The sequence below is a fragment of the Silurus meridionalis genome, chromosome 4 (assembly GCF_014805685.1).
Source record: "Silurus meridionalis isolate SWU-2019-XX chromosome 4, ASM1480568v1, whole genome shotgun sequence".
Lineage (NCBI taxonomy): Eukaryota > Metazoa > Chordata > Actinopteri > Siluriformes > Siluridae > Silurus > Silurus meridionalis.
The window spans coordinates 12,101,160-12,118,744 of record NC_060887.1 but is presented as its reverse complement, the minus strand read 5'-3'; the positions used below and the strand labels follow the sequence as shown (position 1 = coordinate 12,118,744).

The window sequence follows — 17,585 nt, the reverse complement described above, 5'->3', positions numbered from 1 at the left end:
AACAAAAAACAAATATTAGATTAGTAAAAAATAGTTCTTGATTATGCATAAATTCTTCTTAGAATAATCTCAAATCTAATAATCGAATGCAATTTAAACCATCTATATTGCAAATGTTTGTGGACACTAGAACATCGGATTCGTATCTGCTTTCTGAATATTCAATTTCTCATTTAGTCCCATTTACTGTTTTAATAACCCTCTCTCTTTTCGGAAGATGTTCAACTAGATTTTGGAGTGTGTTTGTGGAGATTTGTGAGAAGAAGTGAGGAGGCCTGTAGTGCAGTGTAGCGTTCCAATTCATCCCAAAGGTGTTTAATAGGCCTAATGTCAGAGCTCTCTTGCGGGTTACTCAAGATTTTCCACCCCAACCCATATAAACCATATGTTCATGGAGCTGGTTTTGTGCACAGAGGCATTGCCATGAGAGAACAGATTTGGGTCTCCTAATTCAAGTGAAGAGAAAATGTAATGCTACAGCATCCAAACACATCCTATACAAGATTGTGCCTCCAACATTGTTGTAACAGTTTGGGGATGCACTTTATACAGCTGGAAATGGTGTCACATATATCTAGATCGATTAATCACATGATTGTTAACTTGTGATTAATCGCAACTTAATCTCACATTTTTATATGTTCTAAATGTACCCTAAATTAACAATTTAATTAACATTTAGAGTTTTTTATACTCTAATCAACATGGCCATTGAAAATATTGATTCTTTATATATGCAAATGTATGTTTATTATTAGTGAAACCATCCTCAACATAGAGCATGAAGACAAAATATACTTGTTAATGTTTGAAAGTAATTATGGTGTTTTAAATTACGTAAATCATAAGGACACCAAACAGAGCTTTTGCTATGTTTCCACACGGACGGTTTTAATTGCCGGATGTGTGCATCATGGAAGATTTTGGTGCTTGATTCGAGACTTGGCACGTCAGTAAAAAAAATGTTTAGTGATTAAAAATGTATTTTTTCGGTGGTTGTAATTAAATGTGTTGTGTTAAAGGCTTTAATTTTGGCTCTTTTATATTTATTTACTTTTATAATTGGTAAAACTGTCCAAACAGAATTGCGCGCTGCATTAAAATTGTGCCATTAAAATTAATTTGGGTTAACGTTATTAATGTGTTCATTTTAACATATATATATATATATATATATATATATATATATATATATATATATATATATATATATATATATATACACACACACACACACACACACACACACACACACATACATATACACAAAGGTACATATGCGTTTGCCATGTATTTTGCATTACATAGTGTATGTTGTATTGCCTGCACAAAAGTGCGTGTATTTCTGTTTATCAATTCCTAACACTACTGGTGTGTTTTCCTGTGTGTTCATGCTCTAGTGTGCAATTTTCATCCTTGTTTCCCAGCTGTCAGACTTATCCAGCATACTGTCACAGTATGCTCTAGCTTGGCTATTTCATATTTAGTAACACACACACACACACACACACACACACACACACACACACACACACACATTACATATACAGATATACAGACACATTGTACTTCCTACATGATGTCCAGTTCCTGCTGTACATCTTCTAGGGAGCATTGCTGAAAACAACAATATGAGTTCTTATTCTCTTCTTTTTACTCTCACATGCATTGGTGTATGTTTCATCCTTCCATCTGCAGCACAAAGAGGTAAGTTATGCTGTTCAATTCACAAAAAAAAAAAGTACAGTTTGGTTTAGTTTGTGTCAATCCTTATCAGAACAAGTTCTGAACCCGGTGCTGTCAATGAAAACCTTTTATATCGTTTATAACTTTCGTATAAATTAAGAAATAAATGTAATAAAATAAATAAATAAAATAAACATAAGTAATTACATTGACAATATTGTTTTAATATTAAATTATATACTATATACTTTAAGAATATTAAACAATAAAACAAAACAATACATAAATATAGTATATAGACTTACACTGTATACTATAAGTATATACTATATATTTATTTAGCCTTAGCGTAGTTTCTTTATTAAAAGTCTAAAACATACCTAGCTAATATTTTTAATATCTAGAACGTAACTAGCTAATATAACAAAAGTCCAAAACTTAACTAGCTAATATTATAAATATCTACAACCAAACTAGCTAATATAACAAAAGTCCAAAAATTTACTAGCTAATATTATAAATATCTACAACTAAACTAGCTAATGTAACAAAAGTCCAAAACTTAACAAGATAATATTATAAATATCTAAAACTAAACTAGCTAATATAAAAAAGTTTAAACTTAACTAGCTAAATTAACAAATGTCCAAAACTTAACTAGCTAATATTATAAATATATAAAAATAAACTAGCTAATCTAATAAAAGTCCAAAAATTAACTAGATAATTTAACAAATATCTAAACCTAAACTAGCTAGTATAACAAAAGTCCAAACTTTACTAGCTAATATTAAAAATATATAAAACTAAACTATCTAATATTTAAAAAGTTGAAACTTAACTAGCTAAATTAACAAATGTCTAAATCTTAAATAATATGCAAATGGGACATTTTATCCTGTATGAATCTTTTAAACAATTTAACAAAAAGAAAAGTCTTGTGTCATTTGAGGTTTGTAACAGGTATTTTGAAAGCCAGTAAAGGATTAAAAAGGATGTGGAAATGTCCTGAATTTCTTGAACAAAGTGCAAATTTTAGAACAATTATTATAACAATGCTTTTCCTTTGCATAATTCCATCACATTTCCACAGTAAATGCAGGTCCATTCGTGGTGTATTGCATCAGGGTTTTCACACATCTGTTCAGTGACAGCAGTGAAAGTAGCCAGAGAGCCAGACTACAAGAAATATAAAGGAAGAAAAAAACATAAAAATGATGAATGTTTTAACGACCCACATGTATTTTTCATTTTTGGCTGCCCGGCAAACTGTCACACGAAACTTCCACACAGAGACATTTCTTAATCTCCAAATTCCAAGAAACCCCTTAGGCAAAACTCTCACAGGCCTCTGCTGCGTCATCTGATAAAACCCAGTAGCGCACAGAAGCCATATTTGGTAGTTAAAAGCACGTCATAACATCTGATTGTTTTCTTTAGCACTCAGACTCTGTATGGACCTTACTCTTTCAGTGTTTCAAATTGACTGAAGTTGACTGAAATGGTATTCGTTTGACACCCTGCATAGCAGATAAGCAAGAAATCCTGCTCATATGCAAGCTGAAGCTCAAGAGTCATGCTGTGTTTTGTAAGGGTTTCAGTGCTGATGTGGAAAGTCAGGATGGCAGGCAGTAAGATATTAAAGTCATTTTAGAAAAAGAAAGAAAGGCTGATGCTTGGATGCTTGGGGGATTCGCACGCCATCCATTTTTCATTCCAGTCTTCTGTGGCACCAACCTCCCTCCAAAGCTCCCCCCACCTCTCTTAGTAGTAAAATAGCTTCTTCAGAAATGTGCTCGTGAAACCCACCAGGCCTCCATTATTTAAAATGATTTAATTAAACATATAAAACATAATCTTGAAATGATTTAAGGGAAGATGAAAGACGCTCAAACTCTGGGAGTCTTTTGCCAAGTTATGGGAAATTAATTTCCATAGAACGCCTATAGAATAGAACAGAACTCACTCAAATATCACCAAACTTCCATTGTTGTTCATACAAATGCCTTAAAGTGTATGTTTTTCGGTGTGGTTTTTTTTTTTTAAGTTAATGCTTGGAGTGACGTTATCGTGGTGGAAGATGGTGCAGCCGTCACCCTGCTCTGCCCTGAGGAACCCTTTGTAACCCTAAGGCAGGTCGAATGGTTGGTGATGCCAGCTTTGGAGAAACTATGGACGATGCTGTTTTCAGTGAACGTCATCAAAGAAAGTGTGAACAGCAAGCAAACATACCGTCAAGCAGGCAGGACTCTGCTGATATCGAACCACAATTCCATCTCTTTGCAGTTTACTGCTACGATGGAAAGCGGAGGACTCTACAATTGCCTGCTAGAGAAGGATGACAAGAAGATCAAAGAAAAAATTGTTCTTCTGGCTGTTATTAAATGTTGAGTAGTCTTCTTAGTCTTTATTTTTATCATGCATGCATTGGTGGATTGTTTTTCTTCTCCCATGTCTCCAGACCGTCTATTTTGCTAGTACATGCTGACAGATAATCTGAGAACATCAGGGGACACAGCAGTAAACAGAATGTGTTCTTTACTTCATTAAATATGAATTACTTAAAAAATAGTAATTGGCTTAATGGTCAGGAATCATTTATTACAGACAATTAACAGTATCTGGGTGTGTTCATATTTGTGTGTGTGTGTGTGTGTGTTTCAGTGACCTTAGCCCCAGCTCCTGTCATCTACTTTCGTAATACAGCGAGGCTAAAAGCTGAAGTCTCTCCCTCCTACGCCGTAGTGGGTGGGACATGGGTCTCACACACCGGTTCTCCGTTATTTACCATCGTGTCCTCGCCAGGCACCCTGATCACCAAACTGCCCCTTGTCACCAAAAAAGACAGCGGCACGTACACCTGCAACATCACTGTGGACGGACGAGGCAGGAACCCTGTCTACAGCTACACACTCAGGTTGACGGTGAATGGTGAGAAATCTCATTCACCTGAACACACTGCTCAGTTTAGATCATATATAATGCATGAAGTCGTGCAGATTCAGGTCCACCGCTTCAGGTCAGGGTTACATCAGATATTTACAATGTAATCTCAGCGATGTTGATCGTGGCATGGTTGTTGCTTTTGACCATTTCACAAATCAACAAACGAATGCTGGGAATTTTCCCACACAAACCGCCATGCTCCTTTTTCGGAGTTTCCAAACGCAGTGAAACGGTACTTACTGTAACCTCAGATCCTTTTCTTGACTAAGAATATTGAAAAACTGATGTGATCTTTTGTGGTTGGAGTTTCTGCTTTGTGGTATTTCTCTTTTTTTTTTTTACATAATATGACAACAATTTCATAAAAAAAAAAAAAAAAAAAAAGAAGAACAAAGCACATTTCATTTTGAATTTAAATATTAGACGAGTGAATAACGCAATATATGACACCTGTATATTAAAGTCGAAAAAGATATTAATTGTATTATTATTATTATTATTATTATTATTATTATTATTATTAATATTATTATATATTTTTATTATTATTATTATCTAAAAAGAGTTCTGTTTACATAACCAACTATTGCAAAAATAGGAGAATGATTAATAGATAAATACAGAACTTCTGAAATATAAAAAAAGTATTTAAAAAAGTATGTATGTGTATTTGACAAATACATTTGATTTGATTTAAAATAAAACCAAACATTAATTGCCAGAAATGAACAAGCTTAGGGCATGACCAAAACATGTTTATTATTAGCAACCGCAACTCTACCCTTTCACTTTCGTTTATATTTAATGCAAATTTTGCTAATTTTATCTGCCTCGTGGTTTGACATTGGACATTATAAGATGCTTTTGTGCTCACCATAGTGTTCTTTTGAGAAATCTTGCCTTTCTGTTAACTCTCACTGGTCTTTTCCTCTAACTTTCTCAAGGCATTTCTACCCAAACCCTGCTTTCTGGGTGTTTTTTGTTTTGCGCACCATTCAGAGTGAATTAAATTTCCAAAAACGAAACAAAAAAATTTGAACCAGCCCATCTGGTGCCAACAACCAATTTCCTGAGATGTAAACATGAAACTAAAAAACTAAAAACTAAACTGACCTCTTTTTACACGATATCTTGCATTGCTGAAACGTGATTGGCTGACACATTAAGTCCATGAATTAACAAAGTTAAAAAAAAAAGCACCTAATAAGCCGTTTGCGGGTGTGAAAATGAGTAATGATGTTTTCGCTGAAGTCATGCCTCATCTGAGAAAAAATGGTGTCACTGTCGTGGCCGCTGGATAGAAAATATTTTATAAGACTGGGCTCAAGTTTTAAGATTATAAGCTTTGCAGGAATTATTTTTTCCATTTAGACTGATCTTCCATTTTAACCTGAAGTCACTTGTGTAAATATCAGAAGCTTATATAAAGTTTCTCCAGCTGACAAGTAATATAGGATTCAGTAGAATGTTAAAATCGGAGCAAACAAGAGATTACGGCACGGTGGCAGTGACTGAATTCAGACGCTGGAAAAACAGACACGCTTTTTGTTACAACGATTTATTAAGTGCATTCTGATTTGTAATACAAATATAAACAGCTCATTTATGCTACAAGGTTATAAGGCTTACTGGAATCTGATCAGTGATCCCCTGCTTATGGAAATTCTATTATTAAGCTACTGGAAACTACTAATGGCATTAACAGTAAACATGATTGAACATGCAGCGAATAAGCAAACAATAACATTTCCTCAAACTACCCAGATCCTCGTTCTCATGTATGATGTATAAACAGCGTTCAAAAATGTTTTCTGCATTCAATAATTGATTACACAACCAAACAATTTTTTGATAATAATATACTGTATAAACCAAACAAATTACTTTTCTTATAACATCTGGTGAAGTTAATGAAGTAAATGTGAAATACATTATACAGACAAAAGGAATGGGACACCTGACAACTCCAGCCATATGTGGTTCTTCCCCAAACTGTTATCAAAGTTGTAGGTACACAATTGCATTTTGTAGCATGAAAGGAGACCCAAATCATGACAATGCACCTTTGCACAAAGTCAGCTCCATTAACATTTGGTTTGCATGGGCTGGAGTGTAAGATCTTGCACGGCCTGCTATGGAGCTCTGACCTCAACTCTTTTAAACACCTTTGGAATGAATTGGAATGCTGACTGCACCCAGGCCTCTTCACCTACATCAGTACCTGAATGTACAAACACCCTGCAAAATCTCCACAAGCACACTACACAATCCAGTGGAACATCTTCCCAGAAGAGTGGAGCACCATATAACAGCAAATGGAGACTAAACGCACATACGAATATAAGGTCAGCACAAACTTTTGTCCATGTACTGTTGTATATTAGCACGTTGAATTTGCCTGCATTTTACAGCTCTTATGAATTTTCATTTGTGGTAGGTCAACATGCTTATTTCGGTTTCTATAGTAACAAATCATTCACAATGGTAAATGCACATGAAATATATTTTTTTGTAACGTTATGAAAGTTGTAACAAAAGACACAAAGGTTATAACATACATTGGGAGATCTTAAGCATTTCTTTGTAAGGTGTCTTCATTCTCAGTGCTTCATAAAGCTATAACTTCATTTGACAAGCTAATCTATAGGCAAAAGTTGGTGGACACCTGACCAGAAGATTTGTTTGTGCTTTTTGTACATTCCATTTCACATTTAGTCCCCATTTGCTGTCATAATAACCTCCACTTTTCTGGGAAGATGTTCCACTAGAATGTGTTTGTGGAGATTTGTGCTTCTTCAGGCACAAGGGTGTTAGTAATGTCAGGTACTGATGTAGGGTGGCAAGGTTTTGCATAGGGATTAGGTCAGAGCTCTATAGCAGGCCACTTAAGATCTTCCACTCCAAAACTCATGTAAACCATATGTTCATAGAACTATCTTTGATTCATTATGCCCTTCCTCTGGATAGAGTTCTCTTCAATTGGAAACCACTCACTGCAATGAGAATGGTTCCACACGAACAAACTAAAGATCAATGAGGTTACTGTGGAAGGTTAAACTCAAGAACCATGAAGATGGATTTGGACTGTAATTAATCTTTTAACAACAGTTTGCTGCAATAGTTCAGGACTAACAAATGCCATGAGCGGTTTTGCCTTCAAGTGTCTATCAGTGAACAGATTATAACAATGATAGAAATATAATGAACCGACATTTGGCGTCACCTTGAGTATGGGCTCTGTTTTGTGTCTGGTTCTTCTCAAGGTTTTTTCCTCCTACCATCTCAGGGAGTTTTTCCTTGCCAATGGCGCCACTGGCTCGCTTATTAGAGATTAACTTCTAGGGACTAGAAATATAAGATAAAATCTATATTCCTAATCTATTTATATCTGTTATGCTGCTTTGACACAACATCCAATGTTAACAGTGCTATACAAATAATATTCAATTGACTATTTAATGGAACCGCACCCAGGGACATCCCATGCAATTGTGTACCTCCAGTTTTGTGTCAACAGCAAGGGGAAGAACTACATATGGCTGGGAAAGTCAGTTGTCCCAATACTTTTGGGCAAATAGTGTATCTTTTAGCATTGGCTATCTAACATCAGGAGACTGGTAATGTTTATAAATGTTTTAAAGTGATATCTTTAACTATGTTCGGACTGTGAGTATTAATAGATATCTTGTGTATGACCTGTTCTTTAATACATAATAGAACGATGTGTAAAAAGGCAAATTGCTGTGGGGTAAAGGGAATAAAACACACACTGTTCTAGGAAAATAATCAACGTTGGTTCGGTAACAGCGTCACACAATTCTATCGCTGATCATTTTCTGTCAGTATAACAGCCCTTATCATATTTTATTCTTAGTTTAGACTATAGATTATTGTAGATCATTAAGACTGTGGCAGGTTTCAGCACTTATTTTTTTTAAGCAGATTAAAATTTTTTATATAAAAACCTATATTAAGGAATACAGCTGCACAAAAGGCAATGTGATAACTACAGTTCTGAAACTCTTCGAAAACACTTTGTCTTTTTCTCTTCTTTTTCTTATCACAGAGAAGCAAGCGGCAATTTTCCCAAATATTACATATGGTAAGACTTTGTGCCTCCATTGTCTCAGCCGTGCTCGACACCGATCAGCTCGCGGTCTTACACACGCTGCCATCTCATCAGTCTCACACCATCTGGTTCCGCCTGAAACCACTTTCTACTAATCCAAACATTCTACATCATCAAGCAAACATCATGCTACATGCTCCACTACACTCCCTCACTGGCTGAATCCCAACTGGCTCCTCTTCTATATCAGAATGCAGAAGGCCATATTTCATACCTTACTCTTATTTTGTGTTTAAGTAGAGATAGTAGGCAGTAAGCCACACACACACACACACACACACACACACACACACACTTTAGAGCACAGTGCGTCAGAACACATGTTTAGATTCGGTTCACATGCTTCTGAGGAAACTTCCTCCCCATTCTTAAGCTTCTTCCTCTCTTTTCTGCTTTCATTGCTCTTGTTCACAAGGGTCCATTCACATAACTGTCTGCACAACGACTCTAAAATTGACTAGCCGCTCCGTAAATGATTGTGAATCAAACCAGACCATATTGTTGCCTCGTTGCTATCAATCTATAGCTGTCACTAATGCTGATATTCAGTTCTTTCGCTTCCGTGCCTGTTTTTTAAACACGCCCCTCTTGTACCGACTTGCCCTTGATATTTTCTTTAGAGGAAATCCCCATTGGGATTGTACTGGGATTTTTATCCGTTCGTACGACGAACAGCTACTGTAAATGAGGTGTTTTAAAGAACGCTGTAGATTTCTGAAGAGGTTTTGTGGGGTTTAGATGCAATTTCTTTGTCCAAACTGGAGACAAAAAAAACAGTCAAAGCAGCATAGTGCATGATATGTGTAAAAGATTATTACATTTACTATGCTTTGCTGTACAAGATCAGACTGTGTTTTATTAGCTGGAGTTATGATAGCTCCATCTGTAGATGACAGCTAATGCCACTAGCAAGGACTAGCAAGTGTTAGTTTTGTCGAACCACGTTAACGTCGATTCTCGACATCCTGACAGGATCCTTACAGAACAGCTTACTGAATTGTCATGGACTAAGGAAGATGGCGAATGCAAATGCAGATTGGGGGGACGTTTATATAATAAACAAGCAGCCAAATCCAATGTGGTTCAGGCGATTATCAAGCAACAAAAACTGGCAAAACAATAGCGTGACCAAGAAACAAAAAAAAGGAATGAAATCTAAACATGGTTAACCAGAGAACAGAGTCAACTGAACGTATTATTTTGCAACGAGCTGAATGACTGAGAGTCCTTTTAAACTGTGACGGTGATGTGTGTGTATTTGAAAACAGGTGTGACTAATCAGTGTGTATTGGGAGATAGAGTTGAAGGCTGCAATGTCTGATGGAAAATAGAGCTTGAATCCGGTCATGACCTGACATAAATAAGTTGCTCCAACATTCCTGAGTAGCTTCAATCATTTTAAGAAAGAACCACATATGGCTGAAAAAGTCAGGTGTCCCAATATTTTGTGCTTATAGTGAATAGAATCAAGTGTAAATATCAAAGAATACTGTATCAACAATTGTGATCAAACCCAGTGGATGTCAATGAGATTTATCACACCACATCAGCCACAAAATACAGTGCCTTGCAAAAGTATTGACCCCCCTTGTCGTTTTTCCTATTTTGTTGTCTTACAACCTGGAATTAAAATGGATTTTTTGGGGGTTTGTATCATTTAATTTACACAACATGCCTACCACTTTGGAGATGCAAAATATTTTTTTATTGTGAAACAAACAAGAAATAAGACAAAAAAAACAGAAAACTTGAGCGTGCATAACTATTCACCCCCCCCCCAAAGTCAATACTTTGTAGAGCCACCTTTTGCAGCAATTACAGCTGCAAGTCTCTTGGGGTATGTATCTATAAGCTTGGCACATCTAGCCACTGGGATTTTTGCCCATTCTTCAAGGCAAAACTGCTCCAGCTCCTTCAAGTTGGATGGGTTCCGCTGGTGTACAGCAATCTTTAAGTCATACCACAGATTCTCAATTGGATTGAGGTCTGGGCTTTGACTAGGCCATTCCAAAACATTTAAATGTTTCCCCTTAAACCACTCGAGTGTTGCTTTAGCAGTATGCTTAGGGTCATTGTCCTGCTGGAAGGTAAACCTCCGTCCCAGTCTCAAATCTCTGGAAGACTGAAACAGGTTACCCTCAAGAATTTCCCTGTATTTAGCGGCATCCATCATTCCTTCAATTCTGACCAGTTTCCCAGTCCCTGCTGATGAAAAACATCCCCACAGCATGATGCTGCCACCACCATGCTTCACCGTGGGGATGGTGTTCTCGGGGTGATGAGAGGTGTTGGGTTTGCGCCAGACATAGCGTTTTCCTTGATGGGCAAAAAGATCGATTTTAGTCTCATCTGACCAGAGTACCTTCTTCCATATGTTTGGGGAGTCTCCCACATGCCTTGGCGAACACCAAACATGTTTGCTTATTTTTTTCTTTAAGCAATGGCTTTTTTCTGGCCACTCTTCCGTAAAGCCCAGCTCTGTGGAGTGTACGGCTTAAAGTGGTCCTATGGACAGATACTCCAATCTCCGCTGTGGAACTTTGCAGCTCCTTCAGGGTTATCTTTGGTTTCTTTTTTGCCTCTCTGATTAATGCCCTCCTTGCCTGGTCCGTGAGTCTTGGTGGGCAGCCCTCTCTTGCCAGGATTGTTGTGGTGCCATATTCTTTAAGGCTTTAATGGTGCTCTGTGGGATCTGTATTTCTCCACAACTTTGTCCCTGACCTGTTTGGCGAGCTCCTTGGTCTTCATGGTGCCTCTTGCTTGGTGGTGACCCTTGCTTAGTGGTGTTGCAGACTCTGGGGCCTTTCAGAACAGGTGTATATATATACTGAGATCATGTGACACTTAGATTGCACACAGGTGGACTTTATTTATGTGATTACGTGACTTCTGAAGGTAATTGGTTGCACCAGATCTTATTTAGAGGCTTAATAGCAAAGGGGGTGAATACATATTCACGCACCACTTTTCCGTTATTTATTTTTAAACATTTTTTGAAACAAGTTATTTTTTTCATTTCACTTCACCAATTTGGACTATTTTGTGTATGTCCATTACATGAAATCCAAATAAAAATCAATTTTAATTCCAAGTTGTAAAGCAACAAAATAGGAAAAACGCCAAGGGGGGTCAATACTTTTGCAAGGCACTGTATGCTCCAAGAAAATGTGCATTGCTCTGAGGAAGCAAATATTTTTTTCTCCTGTATTTCTGCTCTGTCTCTTTCTGTCTCTTCACCCAATAGGACATTTGATCAGTCTGGCAGCTCTGTCTCGCTCATCCGTCACGCTCCCATGTGCCGCCTTCAATGGCGACTACGTCCTGCTCTACTGGTGGCGTCCGGACTTACCGCGCTCAAACCCACAGCTGATCTTCCAGTTTGACCGCTGGAGAAATTACGGGGATCAGCCTAACCACTACCTCCAGTTGCACAATCATTACGGCGTGCGTTCGGGAAACTTCTCTTTCCTCCTGAAGCCGGAGCTGAAAGACGCAGGACGCTATCAGTGTGAAGTCTTCGTTGATGACCAGGTTTTCGCCCAGCTCACGATGCTGACTGTGTTAAAGGGTAAGTAGATCCACATTAGGTTGAAAAAAAAGGCAGTAATAGTGTCACACGTGTGTAGCCCTCCTGCTTTTACATACACACTTCATACATGCACATGCAAATTACAATGCTGGCCTTGGGTTTGTTTTCACAAAATACACAGTCCCTGAAATCAATCACTCTGACCAGAATACACCAGCTTATCATTCTGTGTGCATTCATTTTCATGCCCTTCATCAGTCTCTCTCTCTCTCTCTCTCTCTCTCTCTCTCTCTCTCTATCTATCTATCTCTTCCTGTCTTTCTTGCTCCTCCCCTTACTTTTCACTCACTGTCATGTCTTTGCCTTTCAAGGACCCCCTCTCTGTTTCTCACACACTAATATAATGGCTTTTAGTAGGCCTCATTAAAGATCTCATTATGTGTAATTACACCTGCTGCCAGTCGCTTCTGACGGCGCTGGCGGCTCTGCCATTACCGTGGAAACTGGTGGGCTCAATTAGGCCAGGATTGATTCTGATTTGAGTGGAAGAAGACACAGTGCATCAGTCACGGTCAGCTCTGGTTGCTCGGCTATCCACCTAGCTAATGAATAAGCATCAACTTAACCATTCTTTTTCTGTCATTTTTCTCCTCTATACATTTACTGATCTGGTTTGTGTGTGTGTGTGTGTGTGTGTGTGTGTGTGTGTGTGTGTTTCAGGCAGTAGCACATACTCTTCATCCTCTGTGGAACTGACCTGTGAGTATTCCGAGCGTTCTCAGGTCGATTCTGTGAAATGGACGCACGTCCGGAAGCCTCAACGCCAGCTAGCAATAAATGCGGTTCTGGGTCGGATTTCCATCTCAATCGACCTCCCATTAACCCAGTACACGGCTGGCCAGTATGCCTGCACTCTAATACTAATAGACGGCCCAACAGTTGAATACCGGTACACTCCCACAATGCCTACTGCAGGTAAGACGTCTCAAGACACATCTTGAAATGCTCCTATGAATCGTTCATAAATTTTGCTTGTCAATGACCTAAACAGTCCCCAAAGATCCTCCTGTGTGAAACGTTTATTTTGTCTAAAATACTTATGTAGATCACAGGAAACTTGGAAAAGCCTCAAAAAGAAATCTCTTTATTTTAGGCTTTACCAGTAATCTTGTTTTTCGAGCTAGGGTTGAAAAAATCGCCAGACACGGTCACCACAGGCATAATCGTATCCACAAATGGGCAGGCTGAGGTCAGAAGCAGGATTCAGAAAGCCTGCTGGATCAGGGGACAATGCTGAAACGAGGGAACACGGTCACTGGGGGGGGAATGCGAACAAGAAAGTTTTTATTACTGCTGTTAAATGTGTTAAAGGGCGCGCGAGAAAAAAAAAAAAGTGAAAGATAACGAGTTATTTTGGGGTGTGCGTGTGTGTGTCTCTCTCTCTCTCTTTCTCTCTCTCTACCTCACTCTGACTTGCACATCATTATTCCTGCAGCGCAGCAGATCAGGGAGTGGAATTCCACGGGTCACTAAAAAGGTCACATTCCACAGTCCTTACATTCACTTACTCAGCGGACTGTCACATTAATTACAGCCAATCTATGACTATTAAAACTGTATTAAAGCCTGTAATCCCGCACCCGCTAAGATATATAACGCAGATTCCATAAGTCATCTCCTGATTAAGAGCTGTAAGGCTTCACTGATTTCAATTGCACAACCTTCACAATACAGTACGTATTGGATCCAAAAGCAAGGATGAGAGCATTTCTATTGCTAAAGTACATTCATAGAGAAGCCTATAAAAGAATGTCTGTCCTTCTCTCCCTTATGTGTTCTATCCGCCCTAGTTTAAAAAAAAACCTAACCCTGTCACAACCTCTCAGTCCTAGAGATTTCCGAGATACCTCGCTCTAATTCATTGTTGGTTTGGGGAATGTCCGCAAATCATTTACTTCCTGCTACCACTTGCCTTATAACAACTATACAAGTTCCTCAAACACTGATGACGATTGTCATATTACGGAAAGGACGAACAGCATGTCAAAGTGATATACTTAGAAAAAAAATAACCTGCAGCTTTTGGCTGTTACAAAGCACCGACTGGAGACTTCTTTCAGAAATCTAACACCACAAACACACAAAGACAGGAAATCCCACCATCCTAACAACTGAAGATTATATCTCACGCCATACAAGTCCCAAGACTTTGTGCAAGTCTTTACCATGAAAACCATGACGCATCAGGACGAGTGCATCCGTACATAAACGCCAAGGCCGGAACTATTGTCAGAGCTGCTGTTCTTGAAAATTCAATCAGGATCCTCCGACCAATCGGATTAAAGAACTCAACAGCACCGCAGTGTAAATGTACTGTAAATTGCTCAAACGTAGTGAACTACAATTCGATTTGAAGCTTTCACCCCACGGTTGCCAGGGCACCAGAAGTGTCCTTGGTTGTCACAGAAACACAATAGACTACTTTTTTTTTTGCATGTTAAGCCACCATATGCAAATCCGGCTCGGGCCTGTTTCCTCATCACTGCATGGGGAATTTGAATACGCTCAGCACAAGAACATTACGTAATGCCGTTCATTCTCCTCCTCCCTCCCTCTCTTTGAATTCTTAGGATTTTTTCCCGTCCACATCTTTTCTTTTTTTTCCGACGGTTTATGGACTGCATTTGATAATGCATAGCCTCTCTCCTTGAATAGAAATAAATGGAGTCAAGGCTCTGTTTCTTCCCCTTTGTGTCTGTTACAGAGACGCCTTGTTGTGTGAGCAAGCTGCCTGATGAATTAACCACCCGCTCTGCCGTCTCTTTGCTGCAGCCTACTGGTGAGGACGACACACCGTCACACTTTCTGACACCTGCACCCGTTCTCCATCACCTGTCTGTCTGTTCTACTCTCCTGCCTGTCTGTTCTGTTCTTCTCCAGATGGCAACAGTACACCCGAGCCGTCCGTCCTCCTGCCATCTCTCTCTCTCCTCCTCTTTTTGGTACCCATGATTGCCGTTGCTGTCGGAGTGTTGCTATGGAGACGAGGACCTTGTACCTTCCCTCAGAGTGAGTTCTGTCGTTTATCTTTCCTCATGCATTATTCTGAATGCCATCAGGTCACACTGTCTGATGGACAGAGATTTAAAAGGTAGATAATTGTAGTGTGTGTATGTATGTCTATATATTTATATATACGATGCAATGGATAAAATATATTGCAACACAATTAAATATGGTACAGATAGTTCACTTTTAGTTCTTTGGTTCAGACAGACAGCAAATCATTCATTTACTTTACTGCCTTCTGACTTCTAACAGATGGCGCTTTTACAAACGGGGTTTTGTATTGGAAAAAAGTTTGAATAAAACCAGTAGTTTTTCTGTTCTGTCTCCAGGAAGTTACAGCTCTACCTCTGCAATGTTAATCTGTATTCTAGGTGACTCTCAGGATACGCCTCGCTCTCCGTAGTGTTGTGATACGTCATATTCACGCAGCAACGGCGGTGCTGAGAGAACGCGCTCGAGAAACAGTTTAGCGAGGAGAAATCGATCTACATATAATATATTGGTTATTAGTTATTAGTCCATTTCCAAATTATCAAAATATCTACTCATACTTTTCTATACTAATAATTATAAGTATCTACTGTTATCTACTAAAAATTATATATTTAAAATAAAAATAAAAAAGATGCATCTCGATACAAATGCAAACTTTTATCCGCTGCTCGATACAAAATGACAATTCTTACAATCCCTAATATACAGTTTGTATATATGTGTGTGTGTGTGTGTGTGTGTGTGTGTGTGTGTGTGTGTGTGTGTGTGTGTGTGTTCGCAGATGTGGAGCGCACTCTGTCTCACTACTCTGGAGAAGTCGAGAACATCTATGAAAATCCTGAGGATGTGAGACAGGTGATTTCTGGTATCTGTTCTCATCATCTGTTATCTGGTATCTCGAACGCATTCTTATCTTCCCTGTTTTTACTTTTTTCCCCCAGTCACCTTCACCAAATGCTGTGTATATGGTGAGCAATCACTGTTTGTATGTGTGTGTGTGTGTGTGTGTGTGTGTGTGTCTCAAAGACCAATATTGTAAGATTGATGGTAGGATCTACTGAATAGGTTTGTGTGTGTGTGTGTGTGTGTGTGTGTGTGTGTGTGTGTGTGTGAGAGAGGGTTAGTGCCTGCCCTCTGTTTACTGTCAGGTTGCATATTAGATATATTTGCAGATGAATCAGGTCAGACCTCTGTCAAACCATAAATCTGATTCTCTCTCGTGCTTCGTTTATAACCGTCCCCTCCCCTTCTTTGTCCTCTCTTTCACCACTGCAGGATCTAAAATTCACGGGCGAGACGGACATTTATAGGGAATTGGACAGGTGAGAGAAGATGGACGGTGAGTTGCACGAAGAACGTGACCTAGTGCTGTTGCTGTCCCTATTACTGCACCTTTCAGTCCATCAACTGGTATATATTAACATGAATGTGACTGTCTATCATAGCTGCTTCTCTTAATAGGTGTGTGTATTTGTGTGTGTGTCTGTGTGTGTTTCGTTGCAGATCCGACCAGTGTTGTGGTTCAGAAAGCGCATTTGGATGAATTTACAGTATGGAGCCGATTGAGCTCTCATGTAACCTGAAGACCTGTACATAAAACACAATATCTCATAATTACAGGCTTTTTGAACTTTATTACCAGTGTTCTGCCTTCTGCATCACTATAATAAAGACCACTAGTGTACGGTGCGTAGTATACATTTCCCCCTTTTGTACTCAGCATACTAATGGTTCATGATGTAGATAATAAATACTGACAGAGAAAAAAACAAAATACGGACCATAACCAACAAGTAATTCGAACCCAAGATATTTTTGAGACTAAGGTATTTTAATACCTGCGAGAGCAACTGTGGTGGTAATGATTCTGGTCATGTAGCATTGCCACCTCATTGCATTCAATTCATTTTTATTTGTGTAGCAGTTTTAACAATGAACATTGTCTCAAAGCAGCTTTACACAGATAATGTGGTGATAAAAATAAAGATGTTCTTTATAAGTAAGTTTGTCCCTGATGAGCGAGCCGGTGGCGACTGTGGCAAGGAAAAACTCCCCGAGATGGCATAAGGAAGAAACCTTGAGAGGAACCAGACTCCAGAGGGAACACATCCTCATCTGGGTTGCACCGAATGTCCATTTATTGCAGATGTTGTGGGGTACAGTGATGATTATCAGAAGCAAACTGTAGTCCTGAGTCAATGTAGCAGACTGTTGACATTAACTACATTCCAA

General features: G+C 38.6%; 1 protein-coding gene across 3 annotated transcripts; it reads left to right on the top strand.

Annotated features, from left to right (window-relative positions):
• The first annotated feature begins 1,539 nt into the window (after window positions 1–1,539).
• On the top strand, window positions 1,540–17,042 carry g6fl (g6f-like). 3 transcript variants are annotated; one of them, XM_046848567.1, is made up of 12 exons: window positions 1,541–1,707; window positions 3,734–4,072; window positions 4,351–4,617; window positions 8,699–8,734; window positions 12,006–12,329; window positions 13,011–13,265; window positions 15,055–15,129; window positions 15,231–15,359; window positions 16,135–16,208; window positions 16,295–16,321; window positions 16,629–16,675; window positions 16,857–17,042. In XM_046848567.1, exons 1-12 carry the CDS (start codon window positions 1,632–1,634, stop codon window positions 16,894–16,896), a joined length of 1,689 nt encoding a protein of 562 aa, XP_046704523.1. In that variant the 5' UTR covers window positions 1,541–1,631; the 3' UTR covers window positions 16,897–17,042. The 3 variants fall into 3 exon arrangements, with proteins under 3 accessions (XP_046704525.1, XP_046704523.1, XP_046704524.1); XM_046848568.1 differs by having other exon boundaries at window positions 1,542–1,707; window positions 16,629–16,692; XM_046848569.1 differs by lacking the exon at window positions 8,699–8,734 and having other exon boundaries at window positions 1,540–1,707.
• Window positions 17,043–17,585: the final 543 nt, after the last annotated feature.